General features: G+C 36.6%; 1 protein-coding gene across 4 annotated transcripts in view; it reads right to left on the minus strand.

Annotated features, from left to right (window-relative positions):
* PDS5B (PDS5 cohesin associated factor B) overlaps nucleotides 1–15,023 on the minus strand; it is a 113,769-nt gene that overhangs the window by 57,444 nt on the left and 41,302 nt on the right. For all 4 annotated transcript variants that reach the window (XM_075050611.1, XM_075050609.1, XM_075050610.1 and 1 more), the window contains 3 exons: nucleotides 4,886–5,001; nucleotides 3,088–3,182; nucleotides 713–858 (listed from right to left, as the gene is read on the minus strand). In XM_075050611.1, the coding sequence (XP_074906712.1) occupies nucleotides 713–858; nucleotides 3,088–3,182; nucleotides 4,886–5,001 (357 nt within the window). The remainder of the gene's footprint in view (nucleotides 1–712; nucleotides 859–3,087; nucleotides 3,183–4,885; nucleotides 5,002–15,023) is intronic.

A 15,023-nucleotide genomic window follows, 5' to 3' on the forward strand; every position in this document is an offset into this window, starting at 1 on the left:
CTCTTGAATTTAGAATTGTTACAAATTTAAGCCAACACCCTTTCTCACCATCTATACTGCATATGTGTGATTGTATTACGTGTGCAATAGGGGAAAGCATGTCACCAAATGAAAAAAATCACATGATAATGTCAATTTCAAAAGTTTGCCATCAACAGCCTTGTTTACCATGCTTTAACATAAGCAGCAAACCTCAAATTTTATCAAATAATGAAACACAGTGAAACTAATTTTCAAGACTATTCAAATTTGAAAGCTACCACACTGATTTGCAGTCTTCCAATGATCTAATTAAAAGTAGGTAAACTAGCTACCTCTGATGGTGGAATGTTTTTCATCAGTAATCTGCAATACATTTTGAAACCTGCTTGCAAAATTTCTTAAGAAAATGTTAGAATGTTTTACAAGGATCTAATTTTACTAAAAAATTTTATTAAATCTAGCCAACTGGAACAACATTGTGCTTCAGCCTTTTTTTTTTTTAATCATACTACCTTAAATAAAAATATAACATATTAAAAATGTGGCATTCCAGTCAAAGGCAAAAGATGTCTCATTAAATAGATCGCTAAAATATTTTTTGCATTATATTGCTTTTCATTCATCATTTTAAAATTAGTTCAGCATTTTTGAGAAGCAGTGGTCTTTAAAAAGCTAAATTAGAGTCTAGAAACATAACGCGCAGCCATTATTAATACTAATTATGTCTTACCCGCTTGTCCAGTGTTCGTTCTCTGACAAAATTAAGCAGGTGATCATTGACAAGCAAAAGATCTTTTTTAGCAGCAGTAACTATGGATACTATAACATCATGCCTTATGGCCTCTTCAGGATCATGTGACCTTACTTTAAGATATTCTGGAAAAAAACAGAATAAGTATTTCATTGTAGGTATACAACTTCAGCTACTTTTTTTTCTCCAGACAGTACTCAACTGACAAACAGAAAACATGACTTTCTACTGTTCTGAGCATCCACAGTTCATGAAGAAACCATCAGTTTTCTCTAAGATTAACTGGAATGTCAGTAAAACTTTATATTTGCTTAGAATATAAAATATTTATATTTCTGGCATTATGGAAATTAAGAGTTATGGGGTTACATTTTTTTATTATTTCTTATAATAGTTAGCCTATGTCTACATTAGCAACTATTATAGCCAAACAGAATTGGATCTGTAGAACAGAACAGACAGTGCTGAGAACTTGGTAACCACACTATATACATTTTAAAGTCTTACTTCAGGCTAGAGGCTACTCTCTTCCTGCAGAGTCCATCCCCTTTGGCTGCCGGAGCACATTAGTTGCACTCCTGATCACAACTTCTGTATTATCCACAAGGAATCTAGTTCACATGCTCCAGGAACACTCCACAGTGTGAGCCATGTAAGCATTGTAAGCAGGGACAAATCAAGAGACATACTTCAAAAGCATGCTCTTTGACCAAGCTATAATGCTTATTTAGACACATTCTAGTTCATTAATCTTAAAACAATTTTTCTGAATTATTTTGGCCCATTGCTACTTATTTGGTAGCATCAATAATCTTATCAACATTTTAAGATTTCTGCTTGGAAGTGTCATACATGTTAACTATTGTCATTTTCGAAAGCTGATAAAATGGCAAAGTTCATTTATCTTTTTAGAAGTATGTATTTTAGGTTAATTTAAAAGCACAAACGGGTAGGAAAATGCACACAAAAGTTATTAAGATCACTGTACAGAGCATACATCAGTGAAACATTGAGAACATTAAGAAACATTGAAAATTCAAAGTTTACTCCAGATGAAACAACCAGAGTTACTGTTCTCTTATTACTGTTCAATGACCAGTGAAAATTTTCAAGTCTCATTTGAAATATTGGCCATTAACATTCTGGTAATCAGCACAAGTGTTGAATGAGTACATCAAGAAATAAAGCTTTGCACTTATGGAGGTTATAAAATTTGAAATCCAAATAAGAGTTTTTTAAAAAAAAACCAATTTTGTTCCACAAGAACACATAATAAACTAAACCAAAGGAAGAACAAATGCCATTGCACAAAACAATTCTGGTCTCAAACACCAGTGAGTCAGAGAAATTTTTCAACAATTTGACTTCAATAAGCACTGTGGGGAGAGAGAGGAGGGGCAAGCAAAATTACATTTCCCAGAGGATACCATTAGAGGGGGCACAAAGTCTTTCTGCAATGTAAAAAAGAAAAAAGAAATCCTTGAAAATACAATTCTGATAATCAAAGAGGAAATATCTTTACCGTTCCATTAAAGAAATTTCCAGAAACTTTTTTTTTTTAACTGGCTTAGCAATACCGATAACTACAGGATGACTCCAGCCTGCCTGCATTTGCGTCGAACTTGACAAACGCTCAGCAAGCAGGAGAGCAATCCCATGCACTTAACAGCCCTTTAAATTCCCTCCTTAGAGCAAAAGGACAAAAATGTTACCTCTGAAAAACTACAAGAAGTAGGAGCTTATTGATTGGAGGGAGATACCATCGCCGTATACACTTTGAGGGGAAAAAAACCAAGCCAACCAATTCTCTTCAATTACACTTTTTTCATTAAGACACTGGGAACAACAAATACTAAACACTTCTATCTATGCCAGTTGCCTTCTTCCTACAGAGATCTTGAATTACAGGCTGTGTTTGATCTGAAGGAGCAGGAACCAATGGCTGTGGTCACAGTTATGAGGACTGTTTTCATGTTTTAGACAGTGGCTGCATAATATTTATACATTTCAGCTTTGCGCAACTGGAGTCTCCACTCTGCACCTCAATTAATAAATGCCATGACCATTAGGTTAGCCAGGCTGTGTTTGCCTGATCCCACGGTGCTTAATTTCAACAGCAGTTGGGAATGCAACTACTCTAAGAGAGGGAGAGTGATCTCTTTGGTTATGGCATTCTTTATGTACAATCCCCTCAGCCTGAGAAGCAGCACTGAAGGCAGGGACTCTGACTTAAAACTCCAACCTCAGTTATGTCCTCCACAACATCTGACAACATTATTTAGGATTACAACTAACCTTCCAGACTTTTCCAGGAGACTTAAAATTGTATTTTAATTTTATAATAAATCTGGTACCTGTTAAGTCTTTTGCTAGGTCAGGATGGTTCATAAGGCAGTGACTTGCAAATTTCACACATTCAAGACGAATAGGTACATGGATATCATTAAACCTATTTAGAAACAAGACAATGCATTACAACAACAACAGAAGTATCACTTCTACGAAAGCAACTAGTTTATTTCTGCACAAACACCTCTGAAAATATTTCCATGCTTCCCATGCACAGTTACATGCATAAAACATCTCTCATTTCACAGTATTAAGGTAAGACTGCCTTTAGCTTAAGAAAAAATTCTTGTACTCATTTATTAATTCATGTTCTGAACATGAAGAGAAATATCCTCTCCTGGTACACATGAAAGACTCCCAGGCAGACAACAATTATTTATTAGAAAGACATCTGACATATTTTAACTATCTTTTCTGTAATGCTCCACATAATTAACCATGAAACATGTATCAGCAACTAAAGGTTTTATAAGACTGCAATATTTGTCCCCTCTTCAAACTCTATGACAGACAGCAAACAAATGGGCATCTACCCTCATACAAATGTGTTCTGAGATGGATCACTTCAACTTCTGTAAGATTCCATTTTGAAAGACTGAATTAGGTTTGATGCTTGAGAACTAGTATTTTCTTGTGTTTAATTTTGATATAAGTAATTTTTATAATAGAACTATTGATGTAATGAGAGTTACAAACAACTCTTGAGAAATTAAATGCATTTTCAAGCTACCCTCAAAATGCTTGGTTTTAAACAAACTAAAAATTGAATTTTAGAACATTATTGCTGTTGAAATGCTTATTTATCAAAGTGGTTTTAAGGAATAACTGTTTTAGTAAAAACCAAGTATGTTTTCAAAATCAAGAGATTCTAAGAATGGTTCCTTTAATAACACAGCTATTATGCCTTAGTTAAAATCCTTGAAAAAAGTAAATATGTGTATGTGATTCATAACTAGTTGAAAACAGTAATTATGAACAACAGATTGCACATATTCACATCGCTTCACATTGTAACACAATGAAGCATTTTCCTTTGGGCCCAATTAGATCTGGTATTTTTTGATGACATGCAATGTTTTAAATAGTTATATAGTTTCACGCAAAAGGCTATCCCTCAATTAAATTTTCTGTACTCTAACAAGTAGCATTTGAGGACTCCGGTTTTGATACGATTGAATGCTACATTATCAACTACTGCAGGTGTTTAAATTATAGAGTTTATCCTCATTTACTCAAATCAAAAACATTTTCATCATAGTAGCCATACTTAGGCTTCTCCTGACTGCAAGCTCCAGCTATGTTTTCTGTCTCAAACTGGCAGAGTATTTAAAAACAAAAGACTGTTTCAGCATTATAAATACTACATACCTCTTTTAAGGCACTCCTACCACTAAAAAAAATTGAAACCAGTATACAAATACTGTACATAAAAGCCTCAAAGCCAGTTCTAACATTGCCTGATAATGCAAATGTCATTTGATGCTGTTTTAGAATTAATCCATCACTGAATAATTTCACTTGTGAAGAAATTAAACTATTCCTTTTCCTTGACAATGGCAATACATACTTGCAAAAAAACGAACTAAAAAGGAATGATTTGTAATTGTTCACTCTGCAGAATCACAGATGCAGAAGATGTATGTAAAATAATCTCTTTAGCATTATCTGTCAGATTTCAGCTAAAGCAGCACGAGAGAACTTGCACTTAGTAGTGTCACAAAAAAAAAAAAAAAAAAAAAAGGTTGGATTATACTTCATTCAATGTTTTTCTCCTCCTAGGAAGGGAACTAAACCAGCATATACCTCCCCAGATAGCACTGCCAAAGTGGCTTGTTTTGAGATGCCAGCTCCGAATCCTTTGCCCCAAACATTTTTGCTAGAAGTTTTACAACCTGCAGGCGTTCTTCATTGTCATTGCTCTGGAAAATGAACAGATTTTCTTTTTAAATTAAAAGAAAAAAACAAAAAACCACCAAACCCATAAAAAACAAACCCCAAGAGTTCTGTTTTGTAACCAATACACTTACACACCTGTAGCAATATCATAATACAGATTAATAGACTTTTCTTGTATACAAATATATCTGAAGACAAAAAACCTTCACTATTATTGGGAGAAGAAAAAATAAAGGCAGTGAAAATTAAATACTATGTAGAGACAAAACCCAATGTGAACAAAGCCTGGTGAAAAATACACATAGATACATCTTTTCAATCCTCATTTACAGGTTACTGAACCTGTTAGGAAATGTAATACATGCCTGTACAAGCTTACACAAATTCAAGCACAATACAAAACCCACAAAACTCATTCTACATTTGTCTGTACATAAAGGTTTACAGTTGTCTAGAATAGGGTTTATAAACATTCAGTTAAAAAGAAAAAACTTTTCAGAAAACAAGTTTTTAGAGAACATCAGATTAAGTATCCAAGATCTGAGATGCACAGGATCTGGTCCTGCATTTAAGCATTTATATTTAAAAATGCTGAGTTACACAGATACTTTTCTTTCATATTTAAAATTAGTGCTAACAGAGATAAAACAAGGCTTTCTCCAGTATATTTTCATTATCATTGGTTTGCATTACACTTGTTTAATACAGCACACAGCATTTGAAGCTTAATACATACTTTGGAAACGTGTGCTAACAATTGTGCAATTAGCATGTACTTACTGTTCACCACATTTTTTCTTTTGCATATTAAACTGGCATTTAAAACTTATTAAACCAACTGGCTGCAGCAATTCTTTAAAAAGGGAATAGCTAAAATTAGTTGATATTAACTAGATACTACTCATCCCTTATTATTTCAGTCTTTTTTTTCTGGTAATAAAGACAAGGACTGTTTAAAATACTGTTCTTTTTTATCATCTTTGACATTTTTATTAGTTCAACATCACTTTTTGAATGTGAACAAGAAATAAGAGCGCAATGTAGCTGTCAGTTCTCTAATACAACATCATAGTCTTAAAGACCAACTTTTTCTCCTCAGTACCATAAATGGGCTGAAAAGTTTGACAGCATGTACTTTTAATTCAGCTCCCTAAGAACAGTAAAAGCGTCTGTAAAATCCTTAAAGTAACAGAGCAAGACAAGTTAAGGATGAAGAAATCTCTAACACCGATATATTACTACATTACAAAAGACTATAATTCTTCCCAATACACTTTAGTATTAAGTATTAGCATTAATAGTAAATCCATTAACACATTTGTCTGCATTTGACTAACTTTTCCAATTAAAATTCAGATTGGTATTACTGAAAGCCATCTACAATCTCCTCCTCTTAATCTGCAATAAACAATATCTTTTTTCTTTATGAGTCTCAGCCTGTAAGTATCGGTTACACCACAAATTCTTATTCTGTGCCCTCATGGTTAAGAATTTTATACGTTTTTTGTAGCCTATATTAGTCCAATCTCCATTACTCGCATCCCATGCACTCCTGCTTAAACCAACAAAATATTAAAAAAATATCAAGCATCTCTGTATTTCTCTAGGTAACCACGACAGATCCAGAGCAAGAAACCCCAGAGGGTGGGGAGGGAGAGGAGTGGAGGGGTCAGGAATACACTAAACATTCAACTACTAAATTACAGAGCCAGAAATATAGAAAAGAGGCATTAAAAAGCAAACAAACAAAGCAACTAAAATATCCTTAATGAATTAGCTGCAGAAGAAGCTTTCACTGTATTACCCACTAATCCAACTGTAAGACAACCTACTCATGTTTCTAGTCCTGTTTGTAGAAACAATGAATATTTGTGATTATGGACCAAGAGTATTTGGTAGTTTCTGAATTTGTGCCCAAATGTTGGTCTCCTTGAAAAAGTCTTATATAAGCTCCTAAAGGTAATAAAAAAAACCAACCCGTACTTCTTACTAAATGAATGAATCACTGCTCCAGTCTCTCTCCTTTATTCTACTTTAATCTCTACTTCTTTTTCGGAGGTGAAAAAAATGAGTATCATGAACTCTGAAAAAAAAAATCTTAATCCTTCTCCATTCTATGAGACATTGTATACTTGAAGAGTCACATCCTTCACCTCTTTTCTTAAGTATGATCCAGCACTCTTTATGCTTACTAGTGTTCCATAATGATTTGTCAGTAAAAATTGACATTGAACACTGGTATTTTCAGCTCCCCATACGTGCTCCCAACACACAGGCTCTTCAGCCTAGATATTAGGGTCTGTCACTAACAACAGCTGTAGTTGGTCGGATTGCTAGCAATACAAAGTCCAAAAGAATATGCAGCACTGAGGATCTGGGGGGATTTGGGAACAGAAGTGGACCCATCACCTGAAACTTGCCAAAAATTTTAACTACCATATCCAGGAAGAAAGGCAGCTCTACAATAATAGAAGTCAACATCTTATTGATTTTATTCATTACATGACATTGGCTTAGTAAGATGGTAAAATAAAGATCTAAAACCCATTATGGTTATTTCCTAAATACTCTATTAATGAGCTTTTCATTCTTCTGACTATTAAAATGGTATTTATTTTCAGAAATACAAACTTATAAAGTTCAAATACCAAATTTGAATGAAGGAATATCAGTTTCCTTTAAAAGGTAACCTACACAACAATACGTTCTTAACTCTGTTCTCTCCTGCACCAATAATGCTTCTGTCAATGTGAGATCTCTAAACACACCACCTTAAAATGCCAAGATCAGGCACAAATCACTGACCCTCACAGAAGAGGTTAAGTTAAATGAATTTCAGTGCACATTCTCCTGCTAATCCCCCAGGCTCCTTTCCAAAATTAGGTAAAAAAAAATAATTACCAGTAAGAAGCAACCATGATTTGACACAGCTCTCAATGTTGAGTTTAACAGTACTCCTTTTCTGCCACATGAGAACATAGGAGCTTTTTCTTTACAAAATCTGTAAAGGTGTGGTGGGTTGACACTGGCCAAAAGGCAAACACCCACCCAGCCTCTCACTCACTCTCCTCTCCTGTACAGAGAGGGGAAGGGGAGAAACCAGAAGGTTAATAGGCTCATGGATCAAATAATGACAGTTTAATGGGTAAAGAAAAAGCTGCGTGCACAAGTAAAGCAAAAAGAGGAATTCATTCACTACTTTCCATTGGCAGGCAGATATCTCACCAGTTCCTGGAAAGTGGGATCTCAGCATGCATAGCACTTGTTGGGGAAGACAAACACCGCGAACACAAACATCCTCCCCCTTCCTCCTCTTTTCCCTGAGCTTTTATTGCTGAGCATGTGTCCCCTTTCAACCTCCTGCCCTGCCTCAGCCTACTCATGGTGGGGGGAATAGCCTTTACCTGTGCAAGCACTGTTCAGCAACAGCCAAAACATTAGTGTGCTATCAACAGTTTTAGCCACAAATATACAGTACCATACAGGCTGCTACAAAGAAAATGAACTCCATCCCAGCCAGACACAAAAGGATAACTAGTTTGTCCACTTCTATTTGCACACACCTGACTGCATTTCAATTCTCTTCAAACATACTTAGATTCTTGGGATAGATAGGACAGAAAAAGCAACTGAGTGAATAAAGCACACAAAAGCTGCACATTTCAGAGAATACCAGTTACTGCCAGCAATCTTTCATTCTTCATCCAAGTCAACATGTACAATTCTCACAGCAGTTAAAACTACCTGGCACCATGACCAAACTGTGTGGTCACTGGTTGTACCAAAAGGGCAAGGTGCTTGAACACTAGGTGGCCACATTGTTTAGATACAAAATAGTAAATATGCACAACAGAGTTACTGAGGCACCTAAGGTCTCTCACAAGTTCCATACTAACAGTTTCTTAAGCCCTCTATACATGGTCAAAAATCTGTTTGGTCACTGACAGGAAAGCCCTTGGATTTTTCTCACACTCAAAGAGACAGTCTAGAACTTCCATAAGACCCTGATCCCATGAAGATAAACCAAGAAGCTTCCTGCCACGAAGAGTGCAAAAGAAGTTCAGGGAGATGGAGAGCAAGAGATTTGGATCCTGCCAGGTAATGTCACAGACACACAGACATTTGTTCACGTCCTCAAACTCCCATCAGCCACAGAGGCTGAGAACAAGGCAGCCCAATGAACTGGAAGGCAGTGGAGATTACTCAGTGAAGCTCACCTGGTTGTTGTGGAGAAAAACACCACCACTTCATTCTCAAAACGTGCCACGAAATGTTTAGAAGCAAAGAAACAAGACACTACATGGAAATTCTGGTTCACATACAGAACATACAGCTAGTGGAAAAGTTGCTGATACGAGGAAGAATCAGGTTAGAGAAACAGGATCACTATCAGAGAAACTATCAGAGAAAAGCCCAGCACCCGTACTGCGAGACTGAGTACCCTAAGGTCAGGGTGATACATGTTCTTTCAGGGTTTGTTCACAAGTCAAGAATACCGAGAGCTTTCAGTGTCCTTCAAGAAAAGGAGTAAGTCCTCAAAACTGGAACAATCAAGATCAAGAGCACCTCCCCCCCGCCTTCACTCTAACGAGAATTTATGGAAGGGAGCATGGGAGCCCTTGCAATCATGAAACAGGGTTACATCCAAAAGACTTCATGGATTTCAGTCTGTCCTCAGACAGAACCCAGTACTTCTCTTAAACCCAGGCAAAATACAGATTCACCATAAACCAAGCACATTCATGGGAGCAGCCCAGACATGACCTCCCACTAAGCACAGTTACAGCTCTTTGTAGATGATTAGTTGGAGCGGTCAGTAATTGGAGACATCGGGCATGTGAACTGCCAACAACAGCATACTGTTGAAACTTCAACAGCTTCCAACAAAGTGGGACTGAGATCCAGTTTCTGCAACATTGTGTGAGTTTTAAATGATTGCCGAGTTGTCCATCACCACAGCCACATAATCCTCCAAAAAAGACAGCAAAGAGCCCTTAAGAAAGAAGGGGTATGCCCACCAGCATTACTGAAGCACACATTCTAAGACAGAATGATAGTTTTTCACATATGGATACTATAACACCATACACTATTGTTACTTCCCAATTTATTTTAAAGTCCTGTGCCCTATTGAGCTGACCTTCATTGTTCTTCAGTCTTTACATGATAGGGCCAATAAAAAAAATTAAAATTGTTTAACATCTGTGTGAAAGTAACCGTTTATCATTCTCTACTGGCAAAAAGACTTTTTAGATAATGTCAAAAGAATTTAAAAAGAACAATTTTTAGATAAATATGGCTCCAACTACAGCAAAACATAAGAAAATACTTTAAGAAATTGATTTATTTATTTTAAATTTCATTGAAATGATCAAAAATGTGTTGGTGTTATGAGTATGTATTCTACCTACAAAGCATTAGAAACAATTTGTTCAGCAACTTGACCCAGTGAATTACCAGACCTTGTTTTCCAAGTACGAAGTGGAACTGAAATGCGCTGTTTACTCCGTATCAGATGTACTTTTAAGCTCTCTCTTATGCAGAAATGATTAAGAGGACAGCACCAAAATGGCCTACAGACAATCTCCACTGGCACCCGATAATAGTGGTTATGCCTGTCACACAAGACAACCAGAAACCATTAACTTCAATGAGCTAGATTCAAGCAAGGAGGCTCCAGAAGACTTGATAGCACAGCATATCTACAAACAGCACTGCACTTCGCATTCTTCCAGAGAAACGTGCACCAATTCTGCAGCATGCCCTTAAAATCCCTGAAAAGTCATCTACATGTCTAGACAATTCAGCACACTTTCCTCCCTTGGCCAAAAGGCAACAGGCTATCTAAAGATGATCTGTCACCAGAAGACTTACAGAACAACTCTATCCACTCCATCCAAAGATGTTACTGGCTGATAATGCCTGGTGGTGGTAGCATCAGGCCACTAAGCTCGAGAAATGAATGATGTTAAGATAATAGCAAGGTGGCTGGTGTGACACTCAAGTCTCTGGCACCTACTGTCCTTGGGATAAAGTATAGTGAAAAAACTCCCAGCAGCACCAACCACAAGAAAATGGAGGAATCATAGGAGGAATGCGTACACAGAACCAAAGAGGCATGCAGCACAGAAATATTTCTCCATAAGCATCAATATCTTTTTATATTCAGCTCAGTATTTTAAGTTACTTCAGAGGACATCATGGTGGCAGTGTACATCTCAGTCTCGCAATGTTATTACAAATTAATTGACATGAAGAAGAATTTTGCTTTGGGTGGAGGAAGCGTAGCTGGAAAGGCTACCCTCAGTGTAAATGGACTCATTCCATTCACCAAACAAGACTTGTCAGTAATCACATGGCTCCAGGACTAGAACATCTGTCTCCTTGATGCATCTCAAGAAAAAATTAAGGAAGGAAGGATGAATGAACTAAACTGCATTTCTCTTTAAAGCGCTCAGTAACAGAAAGCAAAATACACATACCATAAGAACATTCAGATGGAGTTTCTCAAGGACATTCCTTCAAAGTCTTTAACCACATCATCATTCTTCCAGTAATTCCTGTCTTCTCTTGTTTGGCTAATAATTTCCCACTTGGTTGCCAAATGACATCCCAAAATAGTGAAGAAATTTTTTTCAGGTTGTCAGTCATCAAGTTCTGTAGTATTTGCCTTTGAAAATCCTATGTCACATCATTCTTTTCTTACATGGAGGCCTAATTGTTACTTCCCAATTTATTTTAAAGTCCTGTGCCCTATTGAGCTGACCTTCATTGTTCTTCAGCCTTTACATGATAGGGCCAATAAAAAAAAAATTAAAATTGTTTAACATCTGTGTGAAAGTAACCATTTATCATTCTCTACTGGCAAAAAGACTTTTTAGATAATGTCAAAAGAATTTAAAAAGAACAACTTTTAGATAAATATGGCTCCAACTACAGCAAAACATAAGAAAATACTTTAAGAAATTGATTTATTTATTTTAAATTTCATTGAAATGATCAAAAATACTGGGTTCTGTTCAAATTCATGCAGAACTCCCCAAGTTTGCACCTGAAAATATTTTTTTAAAGCATCAGCTTTAAAGTGATCCAGAACATTTGGTGTCTTGCTCAGATAGTCTACCATGAGTCTACTTCATCTGGCACCAAATTATTTTTTTTACTCACTGCTTTTGAAACCAATTATAAAGAAAATGCACATTTTCAAAAACACAGAGAGCAATTACTCAATTTATCTTTGAACAGCACAGATCGTATGTCTACTTGCATGCACGATGACCTCCTCCTGACACATCTTAACTCCTCAAAACTGACAACTCAACAGGTGAGACAGCCACAGCTTTCCTTCAACATCACCTGCTTTAAGAGTAATACAAACCTCTTAAGCAGCAAAGCAGTAATATGAGAACTTGGAACAGAGTAAGTATCCCACCGGTAGTCCCATAAGCATTCTTGAGTATTTGCCCCTAGTATTTGCCTTCTATTATTACACCTGTATATTTAAGAGCCATATCAGACAATCTCCTAGAACAAAAACTGGACATCGCTGTGAAACTATGCATTTGACCTAAATATACTCCACAAACTTCTACTTAAATACCTGGGAGTCCACAGGGAGTGAGCTCAGAAGACAAGGCTCTTAAACTATGGGCATGGATAAAGACACAATACTACATACCAAATCTAGAAAAGCCAAAATCATCTATCTAGTCAAGCTCTGAATGACATGCAGAGCTCACTGAAGTTCATGGTTATTTTACCATTAACTTTCATTGAACTTTATTCAAAAACACACCTCCCCTCTCCCATATTTCAGTATGGGCTGCCAAGCATATTTTTCTCCTTTACCACCCACCTGATCCAAGGCTTCATCAAGCCAACAGGGATACTGCTGTCCAGTTTCTTTTTATTCGAAGCAGCAAAACATCAGCTGCCTTCTACCATAAGCACTCGGAATTTCACTGAAATCACACTCTCTTCTCAACACACTAACATGCTATTTACCTGGACCTGAACTAAAAATGCTTGACACTAGCTGCTGCTGTTTAGAATAAAACCACAGCTATTGTTGGAGTAGAAAGTATTTAATCATCGCTGGCAGGTCTGCATAAAAAACAAACTTGTGTTGATCTCAGAAAAAAACATAGGCTGACCATATTTCATTAGTATTTCAGAACATTCATCTTCAAAGTACCCTTTTAACCACAGAAAGATCTTACAGAACTCTCAACTCATTTAGAGCCATAAAATGGTTTGAGTTGGAAGGGACCTTTAAAGATCACCTAGTCCAACCCTCTGCCATGGGCAGGGACATCTTCCACTAGACCAGGTTGCTCAAAGCCCCATCCAACCCGGCCTTGAACACCGCCAGGGATGGGGCATCCACAACTTCCCCAGGCAACCTGTTCCAGTGTCTCAGGATTAAAACCAGGATTATCCTATTCCAAATAGAAGGTTAGGTTTTTTCCTGTAAAAGATGGGTCAAGCCACAGTTGACAGGCAATAGGACAAAACAGGCATATATTATTTGTCCTTATAACTTAAGGCATCAAAACCACACACCTAAAGCAACAAGATGATTCAAACAGAAGCCACACCATGCCCTCAGAATAGCTACAAACTGTACTGAGTTCACAAAGACATCAAGGAATAAGAGCATTAAGAACGTAAATATCAGAATGTACATGTCTATTGGAAACATTGTTAAACTGGATCTTGGAATCTCGACATGAACCACCTTACCCTCAAGTGTTCAGCCCACAAGGAGAAAACTACACTAAGGATCAAGGGGACAAAAAGCAACAAAATACATGTTCATCATCTAAAAAGAGTATACTAAACAAAGAACAGAAATGCAACTATTTACAAATGTGTTGTAAATTAAAAAGTACAAAGAAAACATGGAAACGCTTAGGGCCAGAATCACCCAGTTGAAGGCAGAGAACAGAAGTTGTTCCAGGGGGAGGGGGAAAAGAAAAAAGGTTGACAGTCTTGGGCTACTAAACTTGCTGATTCCAGTGGTAAAATAAGATTTAAAAAAAATAGAAGTTCATACTGAAATAGCAGAATATAAGAGTCAATGAAGGAAGAGGAAGACAATTCAAGAACCTGAAATTTTAAATGGACCTAAAGATGGAAAGGTTACTGCAATTATGGCTATGAAAAAAAGGATGTGGCAGCAGTTAAGATTAAATCTCTTGAATAACAGCTTCAGCTGCAGAAGTACTGTTTTTATTGGAATGAGAACGATAATTGTTCGCCATCTGTAAGAACAGGAATTAAAGGCTGAAAAAGGTCTACTTTTAAGACACAGACAGCAAGCAGTAAATTGAACCCTCCTTTTGGAAATGTGAATGGAAAGATAAAACCATTAAAAAACAACTCATCCGAGTATAGTGTGCCTGCCTAGCAACATTAGTGAAAAAATAATAGGCACGAACAAGCCACTAAAATAATAAATACTGCAATGACAACAGGCCAAAGGTTCTACACACCTAAAATCTGTCCTTCATAATAAAAATACATGCAAATTTAGAAGTGGCCCACTGCACTTTAGCCCTCAAGTTTAGTAACAGATCACTTTCAAACCTAGTAATACAAAACTAATCAAATTCCCCACTTTCACAGAAACTCTGTGGAATAATAAGTAGAATAACAGTAGTGCAGAATAAAGGGAGTAGCAGCTGTTATACTGGATTTCTCCAAGTGATGGAGACAGTCTGAAATGGTAGGAAGTCAAAAAGAAAAATACCTATTAAAATAGATTGCTACAGCTACCCTTTCAGACATAAGAAATAAGCCTGAAAAATCATAAAAGTCATTACAGCAATGAGTACAAGACACATTTATGGAGTCCAATGCTCTGTTTCCACCTGTCACAGACCTTCTATTTGGATAAAATGGTCAGTACATCAGTTACCATTAACATGGAGTCCCAACTTTTCCCTGCCAAAATTCACTATTCCAAACAGATGTAGTTTCTCTGCACAGCTATCAGCACAAGGTACTTTCAATATATTAAAGCCCTTCACAATAAATACTACAG

The sequence above is a fragment of the Buteo buteo genome, chromosome 18 (genome assembly GCF_964188355.1).
Source record: "Buteo buteo chromosome 18, bButBut1.hap1.1, whole genome shotgun sequence".
In the NCBI taxonomy this organism is placed as follows: Eukaryota; Metazoa; Chordata; class Aves; order Accipitriformes; family Accipitridae; genus Buteo; species Buteo buteo.